This window comes from Aphidius gifuensis, linkage group LG5, assembly GCF_014905175.1.
Source record: "Aphidius gifuensis isolate YNYX2018 linkage group LG5, ASM1490517v1, whole genome shotgun sequence".
NCBI classification, from domain to species: Eukaryota; Metazoa; Arthropoda; class Insecta; order Hymenoptera; family Braconidae; genus Aphidius; species Aphidius gifuensis.
In genome coordinates, this window is record NC_057792.1 from 1,308,794 (window position 1) to 1,322,073 (window position 13,280).

Here is a 13,280-nt window from a genome sequence, read left to right on the forward strand (position 1 = left end):
AATTATTAGATAATTTTTTATAGCTATTTAAATATATTAATTAATTTTTGGTAATTAAAATAAGCCTTAAGTTCTAAAAGAAAAAAAAAAAAAATCGATATAATTAACGCCAACTTCACAACGCCAGGTGTTAAATAAATAAATGTAAATAAATAAATAAAAACAATAATATTTAATAAATAATAAAATAAAATATAAAATAATATTAATGATAATTAAAATTATAATTTATAAATGAATATTCTTTTATAATTTAATTGAAAAAAAAATAATTTCTTCAAGGGCGTGTTTATTGTAAATTTCTATCGAAAATTTCGATTCGAAAATCGAAATAATTGTACTGCTAGTTTCACGTTTGATGCCGGCACGCCAAACAACAGTTTGAGCTTTTTTTTTTTGTTGTAATATATGTGTAGTTAAAAAAAGTGTTATATTTTTTAAATATTAACAAAATTATTAGTTAAAATAATATATTAATAAATTATTAAAAGTTAAAATGGCTATGGCAACAACTCAGGTTAAAGGAAGTGGATGGCCTAGACGAGCAAGTAATAGCTCTTTTGAAGGAAAACCAGTTCCAAATCAATCGGTGACAATTAACAGGACAGTCAACTTGTAAGTCTCACCATTGTTGTCAGGAAATAATTAGATAATTATTATCAATATTATCCAACAATTATATATCAATTAATATTAAAATAACTACTAATGTATTCGCGACTATTATATAGAAGAAAAAAAAAAAAACAACAAAAACAACAACAACAACAACAACTTTTATTATTATTCAAAAGTTTTATATGTTTTTTTTATATGAATTTTATTTTTTTATTTTTTTTTTTTTTGTTTGACATCGTGTCAAATCAATAAATAATCACAAGAAAAAAAATTACAATTGTGATAATTCACTGCGGTATTAAAAAGTGATTATTTTTGAGCTCAAGATTGTTTAAATATTTAATTTTAAATTTTATTTAATTTTTTTTATTGATAATATTAATTGTTTATTGAAGATAAATATTAAACAAACTTGAGTTCATTAAAAAATTGTATAATTATTTTTTGGAGTAATTATTTATGCAAAAATAAAAAAAAAATAAATAAATAAAAAGTTGTAATAATAATTAAATACTAAACAGGGAAAATGAGCCTGTTTTAGATTTAATTAATTAGTGTAATGATGATGATAAATAATGGGACCTAATTATTTAAATATTTATATAAATAATTAAATAAATTTTGTAAGGCATTTTATTGCCAAAAACAAATTAATAATAAATTTAAAAAAAAGTCCCAATTTGTAAACTACATGTAAATAAATTAAAGAAAAAAAATAATATAAATTTTTCAAATCAAATAATGAATGCCCAAATATAAAATATTATTTTTTTTTTTTCAAATTCAAATTAAGAACAATAATTTTATATTAAAAAAAAATTGTTATTAAATTGTGTTAAGAAAACAAATTGTAACATCAACAAAAAAAAAAAAATGACAATAAGAAATTATTTTCTTTTAAATGTAATAATTAAAAAAAAATATAATAATACAAATAATAATTATGTTTTTTTTAAATATACATTCATGTAAAACAAATTGTAAAAAGAAAAATTATAAAAAATGTAAAGAAAAGCCAAAAAAAAAAACAAATATGATAAATGACATGTTTAAAAAAATATCATGTAAAAATAATTATCATAAATGAATTTAAATTCAAGTTTGTTATTTTCAAATGAAAAAAATGAAAAAAAAAGTTGAATGATGAATCCACCAAATGAAGATTGTTGTTGATGAATTAAGGCTAACTATCTTGTTGTAAAACTCATTTATCATAGATATCCTTTGACAAACTATACATTTGGAACGAAAGAGCCTCTGTTCGAGAAAGATCCATCAGTACCAGCAAGATTTCAACGTATGAGGGATGAATTTGATAAAATTGGAATGCGAAGAAGTGTCGAAGGTGTACTACTGGTTCATGAACATGGTCTTCCTCATGTTCTTCTCTTACAATTAGGAACAACATTTTTCAAATTGTAATTATAAACATTTATCTCCAACTTGAATAAATATAATATATTTTATTTATCATTTAAACTTACTAATTTAATATATTTATTAATTTTTAGACCTGGTGGTGAGCTGAATGCTGGAGAAGACGAGGTAGAGGGCCTAAAACGGCTCCTTACTGAGGTAAAAGTTGTCTTGGCATCCTTGATCCCATTTAATTATCATTGTGGGATCATCAAGGATTAGCCTTTATATATTTGATAAATTACATATTATATTTCAAATAAAAAGAAATATATTTATATATATTTTTTTTGTTTTTTAATTATATATTGTTAATACAATAATAATGTCAAGAAAAATTTGTAGAACTAATGTAACTGGGCATGTAGCTCGATAATGATTTATCTTTCTATTATTTATTTCTTCTAATTTTTATTTTTTTTTTATATATTTTGTTATTTTTTTAAAGCTATTATATTGATTTTTGTCTTTTATATTTTATAAATAATTCTATTTTCTTTATCTTGTTTAAACAACGTGCTGCATGCCCGGACACTTTGATGTTCCTAGTAGTTAACAAATAATAATTTTCATGAAAATATAATTAAATAAATGTATTCATGAAATGCTAAGAACATCGTTAGATACAAAATAGAGAAAAAAAAACAAAAAAAAATAAGACAAATATGTAACAAATTGTACGACAAAGAAAAAGAAAGAAAAAAAAAAACAGAAAAATTATCTGATTTTTTAGCTAAATTAAGTCCATTTGGATGATATTTGTTTGTTTTTTTTTTTTTTTTTTTAAATAACTTTATTTTTAAATTTTTTAAATATGTAATTTTTTATTTCTTATTTAAATTTGCACGTTGAGTGAATATAAAAAAAAATCGAAATGAAGAATAAACTTTGTTCTTAGTCGCGATGAAAATTGTAAAAAATTTTATGTAACGAAAAATTATGGTTAAACAAAGCAAGCAACAACTATTTATATGTCATCGTGAGAATTTAATTATTATTTTGAAAATATAACTCTTTTTTTTTGTTTTTTTTTTAAAAGTGTTTTTAGTAAATTTATTGTTCTAATTTTTGATTGATTTAATTACAGACATTGGGACGACAGGATGGTGTGAAACAGGAATGGGTTATTGAAGATACAATTGGTAATTGGTGGCGTCCAAATTTTGAACCACCACAGTATCCATATGTACCACCTCACATAACAAAGCCAAAAGAGCACAAACGCTTATTTCTTGTTCAATTACAAGAAAAAGGTACATCGAGTATGGATATTTTTGAATTTTTATTATTTAGTATTAATTAGTTTATAATTCTCTAATTAGTTTTAACATTTATATTTCATTCTTTATCATTTTATTTATATTTTTTTTAAATGTTGTTGAGTCATCTAATTTTTTTAAATAATATTTTCTATTTATTTATTATTTTTACTAACTTGATTAATATTTATTTAAATTGTTTAATTATATTTACTATTTTTACACTAACTTTTATTTTAACAGAACAATAGTCTCTCTATTTTTTTTTCAATTAATATTTTTAAAAATTCAATTAATTATCTTGTAAATAAATTTGTAATCTTTTCTTTTGATAATTTTTATTTATTGTATTTATTTTTTTTTAATTAAACAACACAGAGTTGTATTTTTTTTTGTCAATAAATATTTATATTTTTGATTTTAAAAAAATTGAGTAATTTATTTTTAAGTGTAATTTTAATTATTTATATCATATTTTTTATAAGTTGACAGTATAATAATTTTAGTTTTAAAAAATAACAATTACTAATGAATTTTTCTTTTTATTTTTTCAGCTTTGTTCGCTGTCCCCAAGAATTATAAGCTCGTTGCAGCTCCACTTTTTGAACTATATGATAATTCTCAAGGATATGGTCCAATAATTTCATCATTACCACAGTCACTCTGCAGGTAAATTATTATAAATAAATAATACACAAACATTGCCACATGAAAATAGATAATTAATATTTTTAAAATGATTTTTTCTTGCAGATTCAATTTTATCTATATGTGAAGGAAAAATCGTGAAGATTGAAAGATGATGTTATGAATATTAAATTAAGTTAACTATAACGAGCCCATAACTTGGAAAAAAAAATACGTAATAATAAATAAATCAACTCTGCGAACTATATTATAAAATAATAAAAACTCAAACTAAAAAAATTACTAAGTTAAATTTATAAAATCAATTGTATGTGTGTATATGCTGACGAGTGTGTAGAAAAAAAATATTCAGTACTTTGTAAATTATAAGTTGCATTTAAAAATATAAAAAAAAAAAGAATTTTCTAAATATATTTATATTATTTGTAATAATTTATTTTTAAAATTTGGCGCTTGTAAACGCCATTTTGTAATGTACTTCATGAAAATTCCGTCGTTCAGCGCCAATGTTTTTCTACGAGAAAAAACAAAAAAAAACACAGACATAAACAATCACTTGTGTTCTAAAATTGTAAATTTAAATAGTTTAAATAAATAACAATTTTTAAAAAATTATTATTTTCATTAATTTAAAAATTGCCAAATAATTAATCAATAAACAATGACGTCGGAAAATTCTGGTCTTTCAATTACAATTGAATTTGGGTAAATATATTTTCTAACCTATAAATTTATATTCACAACATTGCCAATTATTTTCGCGCCTTATCTATTGATATTATTATTTTAAAAAAATATTTATTTATTTATTCTAGTGGAGGTGCTGAGCTTCTTTTTGATAAGAAAAAAAAACATCAAGTTAATTTACCTGGAGACAAAGAGTGTTTGTAAATTACTATTATTATTTATAATTATTTTATTTAGCAATTTTATTTAATTGAGATATTTCAACAGGGACATTGCAAAATTTAATTTTTTGGATGAGAGATAATTTATTGACTGAAAGGGAAGAGTTATTTATGCAAAATGAGACAGTGTAAGTATTTTTTAATTAATTATCTTAAATACATTAATTTTGTTTTATGTATTTTAATTTTTATCTTGCTTTAACTTGGTGAACAATCATTCAATGATGTCTCAGTACTAAATTACCAATTTTATAATCAACTATTGTATTTTATTTTCATCATAGACGTCCTGGAATCCTGGTGCTTGTGAACGATGCAGACTGGGAACTTTTGGTATGAAAAAATAATTTTAAAATTTACATTCTCATCACTCAAAGCAAAAAAAAAATATTCTATAATAAAGTTTATCCAAACCACGTAGCCGTACGTGGGTCATCTAAAATTCTGAAATAAAAAATCCGCAAAAATCTAGTCATTTCATTCAATATTACTTGACAAATTTTTCTGTCGAAATAAATTTGCTTTTTACAAAATTTATTTACATTAAAATACCACAAATATATATTCACTTTTTTTCATCTTGAGTACATAATAAAAACACCAAGCATATAAAATTATTTTAAAATTTGCAACTCCCACTATATACAAAGTGGAAATATATATTTTTTTTTCGAATTTATAAATGTACAGTTGAAATACAACAGAGTTTGTAGGATGGGGTTGCTATTAAGATAGTCCCATTGGTGGAAAGAGTAGTCTCTCAAGAGTAGATGGACCAGCAGGAGGGCTTGTGTTAAAAAAGAAAAATAGCTTGAAATAATAAAAAATAAAAAGTTAAGAAATGGGTGAAGTGAGTAAAAAAAAAATAAAGAAAACCAGACGGTAGAAAGATGATGGGTTTGCTCATTATTATGATAATATCCACGTTTCATAAAAGCTCTCTTGCATGCCACAGTGCTATCCTTTCGTATTTTCATCCTCATCTTTTCATATTTATTTATTTTTTTTTCTTAGCTACTTCTTTTCATCTATGCAAGGTTGATGGTTTTTTTTCTTTATATATATTTCTTTCTCCACATTTTTCTTGATTCAAATTTTTCTTTTTTTTTCTTCACACATGGTTTTTTATTTAAGTTTATTTTCTTTTTCAACTGCATTATATTTACTTTTTTTTTTGTAAATTATTAAGTGTAGACGCAAAAGACGTTCTGACTTTAAGACCATGCTTAAAGCTAAAGTAGTTTTGCCCTCGTCGTAGTTGTCGACGTGATAAACTGTGGGACCTAATTGAGGGCGGGTGCGCGAAACTTATAGCAAGGAATTTATTAAGCTAGAAAGATGATGGTTTGTTGGATGTAAGAGAAATAAAATAAGAGAGAAAAAAGAAGTTAAGAAGTAATATACAAACTAAAAGTATAACTGATGATTTATGTAATTTTACAGGGACAAGGAGAATACAAGCTGTGTTCAAATGATACTGTACTGTTTATATCAACACTTCATGGTGGTTAAAATAATTTTGTCAACAGGCATTAATTAAATATCATTAACAATACATCAACACAAAATAAAAAAAGTATGTTTAATTTTTTAACAAATTTATATATTTAATTTAATAAAAAATATAATTTACATTTTTAATTTTTTTTAGATAATCGTGATAAATTTTAAAAAGGTAAACTATTTAATTTTTAAAATAACATTATAATTTTTTTTTTAAATTGTAAATTTAATTTATTAAAATGTATTTTTAAAAATTAAATAATTGATTGTTTTTTGAAATTTATTTAATTTAGTGGATAGAAAAGAAATGGAATGTGTTGATCAGCAATTTGAAAATATACAAAAGAAGATAATAAAATTGCCTAAGAGCCAAGTAAAAGTAAAAACGTAATAGCCATAATATAAGGGTCGTGAAAGAAAACTGGAAAGGTTGACACTTTGGATACTTGCCAAGTGTTCTTCTATTGCAATAGTCTTTATTTATTTTTTTTTTTTTACTTTTCTCACTCTTGAATTTAACTCAAGTATAATTTTACCTACTTGGAATTTTTTCTTCTTTCTTTCTCATTTCTATATTCAACGAAACAAATTTTATCTTTTTTTCTTTTTTTTAAATTCTTGTATACGTAAAATTACACTTTTAAAATATCACTTCAATGTACTTGGTGCACTATATGTACAGCTTTACATACATTATATTACAATTAACATTTTTAAAAACTCAACAAAACTTGGTTTTAATTTGATAATTTTTAATATACAAAAAAATTTATATTGCTTTTGTTTTATTTTTATTTTTTTAAAGAAATAATTTAGTATATTAATTAGTGAGGATTAATAAGCTGTACATAAATTATTATATTACAAATATTTTTAAAGAACTCAATTAACTAAAATAAATTTCCCTTTTTTTTTTATCTTTTAACTTGAAAGTTTTGAGTTACAATTTGAAAGATGTAGCCGAGAAAAAGATATTACGAACGAATGAAAAATTTCTTTACTTCTGAATAATGATTGGATGGTTTTTTTCTTTATATTTTTTTTTATGTGTCCGAGTCAAGTAAATGGGCATCAATTAATCACGTACTGTCTGAGAATGAAAGTAAAAAAAAAAAAATTAAAAAAATGGTATAGACAGGCTAGAGGGTTGCCAAGTTAATGGGCTTGGCGTCGAATGGCTGAGTGATCAATTGTGTCATCCATATGATCAAAATGAATTTTTTAAAATAGACAATATCATGGAAATTTTTTTATATAAGTTAATGAAATACATGATACATTCTATAACCATATGTATTCATGAGTGTTTGCGTATATTTAAAATTACGTGACCAAGAAAATTTTATCGTCAATAAATTATCATTATTATCAAGTAAAATTATTTAAATAATTAAACTAATAAAACAGTTTTTTATTGCAGATAAGTAATTATTAAATATATTTAATATCTAAATTTTGATAAGTATATATTTTTTATTTATTATTTAGATAAATTTTTAATTCATTTTTCAATTTAAAATTGACCTTTTTATATTTTGCAAACTTAATTTTCAATTTTTTATCTATCAACTAGTGAAATTATTTTCTTTTTATTTTATTTTTATCTAGTTTTTAAACTGTGCCAAGTTTGTTGTTTTTAGTACTTGTTTTTTTTTTTAAAAACTTTTATTTTGTTTTTTAATTTATTGTTGTAAAAAATACAAGATATTTTTTACATAACTTTTGAAATTTATATATTTTTTAGCTTGTTTGATATTTAATTGAGTCGTAAGTTGAACTTTTTTGTTTGATAGTTAATTTAGTTTAAATAAAATGATTTATTAATTTTTTATTGATAAAAATAAAAATATTTTTTATTAATAATTTTGTTTTTAACATCAACTACTCTTACAATATTTTTTTTATTAAAAAAAAAAATCTAAATATCAATAAAAACCATTATGAAGTTTTTAATTTTTAATTTGTAATATTTAAATTTGAATTTTGCTCTTAAATTTGAAAAAACTAAGATGGCTGCCATGCCCCCCGCAGCGCCAGCCCCACGCCGTGCCCTTTTATTGCATCATCACCATAATGTAACGGGGAATCCCCGAAGGAACCACAGCGTCTTTTTTGCTGATGAAATTATCCTTTTTAATTGTGATAAATAATTGTAAATAATTCAGTGATAATTACCAAAACACTTGGATTAAATACATCAATCATTATTTTATCCGAAAAAACAATAATTATCACTGACAATCTTCGTATCATTTGCAAAAATGGGTAAATATATTTCCAACCTAACAAAACATACGAATTACTCCGCCAAATTTATTGCAACATTTTATTTATGATATATTTTTATTTTCAAAGATGCTGAGTGTAAATTAAACGTCGTCTCTTTGATCATCATGATGTCTACGTTGGTATGATAATTTTTGTTGAATTTTTTTCGATAAATATCAGTCAACGGTCGTTTTTGCGTTGTGAATTTTTTTTTTTTCAATTTTTTTTATTGCGTTGTTTATTCGGAGTGTGCAATTGCGTCGTATTAATTATTATTATTATTTTTTTTCAATAAGAAATCATCAATTGACAAATAAGCTTCAAATTAATATCATCATTTATTTTTTTAAATTGAAAAACAATGTTCCCCTCTGGACCACTTGATTCATTTTTTTTTTTTTTCTCTTGGGATTAATTATTTGTCATTTTATGAGTTCTTATGAGAATATACCTATGTATTTTTTTTTTTTGCTCATTTTATTCTTCCGGCTCCCAGAGGTTTCGTGACAATGTCTCCAAGCCATCAGCATAAAACGCGTAGTTTTATGAGCCGTAACGAGTAGACACTTTCGTGTTACATTTTCCTCAAATGCCCTCGACATTGTACTCGTTCTCAACTGTCTTGGTTGAGAAAAAACTTTACCATTTTAGAAACTCAAAAACTCCAACACAATCTATACCAAAAACTTTCATCTAGCTTTGAAAAAAAAACTAAACATATTTATTAATTTTTAAATAAACTTTTTAATCATACATTTGATAAAAAAGAAAAACGTAATTATCTAAAATTTGTTTGACAAAAAATGAAATATTAATTTTAATATTATGATAAATATAAATTTAATTATTATTATTCATCTGGGGGTAACAAACTTAAGTGTCTATTAAAAAAAAAAAAATGTTTATTATCAAAGTTATTATTAATATCATAAAGTATATATAAAAAATTTAATTATTTTTTGGGTTGAATTTATTTTTTGACATTAAAGCTTTCATCAAATGATCAAATAGACTCACGGTCATCAAATGTTTATAACTGTTTTAATAAACATTTTCTCTGCACGTCAATTGTCCATTTCGTGGATCCATAATACTTTCACAAATAATCACTTAATTTTTTTGGTTTCATTTTATTTTTTTATTATACAATTAGACTTTGATATGTCTAAACCTTTTATTTAATTTCATGAAGATGATGATGATTGAATAAAAAAAATCTGTAAAATATTCGGTTGGTTGGTATGATTGAGCAAGAGAGAGAGTCATTTGGATGTTAGTTATGTGAATCCCCAGGGATTTTACAATTAGGTTGGCAAGTCAATGAGGATGACCTCATGCCAAATGATGAAATAGTGAAAAGTCGATAATTTGTTCAACAACTAAAGACAACATCAGCATGGCCTTAAACTATATATATAAGTCTCTAATGTTCTGTACCCAGTGGATTGACACTTGGGATAGAATAGACTTACAATGTTCGACGTGCTTTGAAACCAATGTTACAAATTCATGTCCCAAGGGACAAATGTACTGACCCGTATCTTGACTAGCTGATCGTGACTTGGGCATCTAACGTGTCAACAATCTTTGACCAGTTCAATCAGACACATTGCACAAGTTTGTCTATCATTTTTATTTAATCAATTGTTTTTAATAATTATTTTATCATATTTTAAAGTTAGCTAGTTTCAGTACCTTGTTGATGTTACTTTTTTTTTTTTTTTTTGATATTTTTTCGTTGAATATTTTCGTGGTTTGATAAATCAATATGGCTAGATTGAGGTTCATGAATATGGAGGGTCAAGGGTTGAATTATAATATCATTTATTGGCAAGATGAAATTGATAAAATTTCACATGATGGATTAGTTGTAGAGCTTGGAGAAAATTGGGGATGGTTAGTTTTGGTCATGCTGAGAAGTGATTTTACTTATTACCCAGAATGATTTAATGATTAACTTTAGTTTTACTTTATTTTTTTATTTTTTGATTATCATTATCATGAAGCTTGATAGACAATCTAACAAAAAAACATTAAATATTTTATCACTTTCAATTTTCTTTTTACATTGTTAATAATAAATCCAAGTTTTTGTTGATTTAAATTGATTTTTTTTTAAATTTTTGGCACTTGTTTTTATTGATATTAATTACAAGATTAAAAAATAAAATTCATAGTTAAAATTATTGATAAATAATAATTACGATTGCACTGTTTTTTTTGTGTGTAATTTTATTTGTTTTTTTTAATTTTGTACGTCTGCCAATAATTGAATAGATTTTTATTATTTATTTTAACGAGATAATAATTTATCTGTTTTAATTATAAAAATAAAATGAAAATTTAATTTTTTTTTTTTTATTAAAACAATGAATGTTTTTTATTGAACATTTTCTTTATATTATTTATTATTTTTTTTTGCTTTGGATAAAAGCCAGTATCATTGTGTGTTGTTGGAATTACGATCGACAGTCACGCAATGAATCTTTTACCTTTTAACCATCAGCTAAAGTATACATTTTAGTAGCCCTTCACACGAGGGTTTTTTTTTTCTAATGTTAGCTTTTTCACTGCCTTCAATATACATTTAACAAGAATTACATTTCTTTTCTTTTATTTATCTTTTATTTAAGACCATTGATAATTTTTTTATTATATTTTTTTGCTTACAAATGTTAATTAAAATATTAAAATTTTGCGGTAAATTAAAAAGCATGCTCTCTTCTATATTTTGTTAAAAGAAAAAATTAATTTTTTGATTTTTAAATTAACGTGCTGGAATTATGAGAGAATAGTTAATTTAATTTTTAATTTTAAACTTCAATTGATGATTAGTAAATCAATGATTTGTCCTTTTCTTGGTTGTACTATTTCAATTGAAGTGTATCCTTTCTATCGCTGGGTTTGTCTAGTAATTGAGTAACGATTCACAAGTAGTTCTTGTTCAACACGACCACTATGAGACTGATAAATCAAAGCTATTGGCTATGTTGATATTGAAAGCACATGATTAACGATTTTACATAAAATTCCATTGATTACAAAGACATGTTGAAAACAATTTTACCATCAAATCTAGTTGACATAAATTTAAACATTCTTATAAATTTATTTTACTATTATTTTTTTTACATCTTAGCATCACTTAATTTTTTATTTACTTAATTTTTAAGTTGATTATAAAATGGAAAAAAAATTAGACTTGTTAAGTGTTTAGTAATCGTTTAAAAAAATAAAAAATAAAAATAATAATAAAATAATTGAGAGAGGTTTTCAAGACAAAAGAATACTTTAAGAAGGGCTGTTATCCATTAGTTTTTTCTTTGACGAATTACAAAAATAAAAAAAGTCGTTGTTGTCTCTTCACTTTGTTTATGTTTCTTTTTTTTATTTGATTTTTCTTTTTTCCATCAACTCGTTTTATTTATTTCTATTTTTTTTTCATAGCGAAGATGAAACACTGGGTTAAGATATCTTTAGAAAATATATAAAAAAAAAGGATGCTCGTAAAAGGTACAAGGTAAATTCAAGACTAGATGTCGTTTGTGTGTATGTGTAGCTTTGTATCTTTGAGCGATTTTTATTTTTATTTTTTTTTGTGATAAAGGCAAAAGACTTGAGTGAGAAAAATAAAAAAAAATTCACATTGGAATCTGTTTTTTTTTATGTACATTTCTTTTATTTATTTTTTAAACTTTCGATGAGATGTATGAAAAGAAAAATAAGGTTTATTTGAGGCAATTTTAGCACCCTTATTTTTCATCTTTATTTTTATTAAAATAAATTTTTTTTTTTGATCTAAAAAATTATTAATGAAAATAAAAAAAAAATAAAAAATAGCATTATTGAATCACATGCACAGTGTTTTATAAAAATAATTTATTTTTTATATTTTAATAAAAAAATTAATTATTTTTTTTAATTTTCAAACTTTAAAGTTTTCTATTTTTAAAATAAATTTAATAAAAAAAAAAATATATATATAATTTTAAAAGTTAATTAAAATGATTTGAAAAAAAAAAAATTTATTATCTTTAAAATATAATAATTCCCGAGGGTATAATATTTGAATTGACGTATCTCATCGAACGACAAAAGTCAAAGGATCAAAACTTGCTCCGTGTCGAGGGATTTTGAAGTTGGTCGATTACAAACTTCTTGGTGGAAGACTTTGAGATGACATTGGGCTATTAGAAAGTGCTTCTACCATCATCCCATTACCATCTATATACAATAGTTTACCCCTTTCTCAATGGATTTTACTATAAATCTGTCTTATTCTCTTTAACTGCTTTCCAACAAAATCAGAGTATATTATTCCGTTTTCTCTCAATCGATGAACATTACATTTGAATAGGACTAAATTCCAAATGATAATTAGCTAGTTATGAAGATCATAAATTTCATGAATTCTCAACAAACATTATTAACAATTATTATCCTCAATTATTAAAATTTCTATTATTTTTTTTTTTCGATAATTTTTTAAGCTCAATATTTTTACTTGATATTATAAAATTATTATATACTATTAAAATTTATTTACATAATTTTAAAAACTTTTTACATGTATATAACTTGTTTCCTTTTTTTTTCAAAAAAAAAAAAAATAAGTAATTACTCAGAGTAAAAAGGTTAAAGTTCAATAACTCGAATGCAA

The 13,280-nt window shown here is 23.0% G+C and overlaps 2 protein-coding genes across 3 annotated transcripts; both read left to right on the top strand.

Annotated features, from left to right (window-relative positions):
* The first annotated feature begins 352 nt into the window (after positions 1-352).
* Positions 353-4,354, top strand: LOC122856705 (cleavage and polyadenylation specificity factor subunit 5). 2 transcript variants are annotated; one of them, XM_044158479.1, is made up of 6 exons: positions 353-615; positions 1,836-2,036; positions 2,130-2,193; positions 3,122-3,296; positions 3,848-3,962; positions 4,047-4,354. In XM_044158479.1, the coding sequence occupies exons 1-6, from the start codon at positions 497-499 to the stop codon at positions 4,066-4,068; spliced, it is 696 nt and encodes a 231-aa protein (XP_044014414.1). In that variant the 5' UTR covers positions 353-496; the 3' UTR covers positions 4,069-4,354. The 2 variants fall into 2 exon arrangements, with proteins under 2 accessions (XP_044014414.1, XP_044014415.1); XM_044158480.1 differs by having other exon boundaries at positions 357-615; positions 3,122-3,287.
* A 125-nt stretch (positions 4,355-4,479) lies between these two features.
* LOC122856706 (ubiquitin-related modifier 1) lies at positions 4,480-6,931 on the top strand. The gene is made up of 7 exons (XM_044158481.1): positions 4,480-4,646; positions 4,757-4,824; positions 4,896-4,977; positions 5,134-5,182; positions 6,293-6,425; positions 6,501-6,524; positions 6,646-6,931. Exons 1-5 carry the CDS (start codon positions 4,603-4,605, stop codon positions 6,359-6,361), a joined length of 312 nt encoding a protein of 103 aa, XP_044014416.1. The 5' UTR covers positions 4,480-4,602; the 3' UTR covers positions 6,362-6,425; positions 6,501-6,524; positions 6,646-6,931.
* The last annotated feature ends 6,349 nt before the right edge of the window (positions 6,932-13,280 follow it).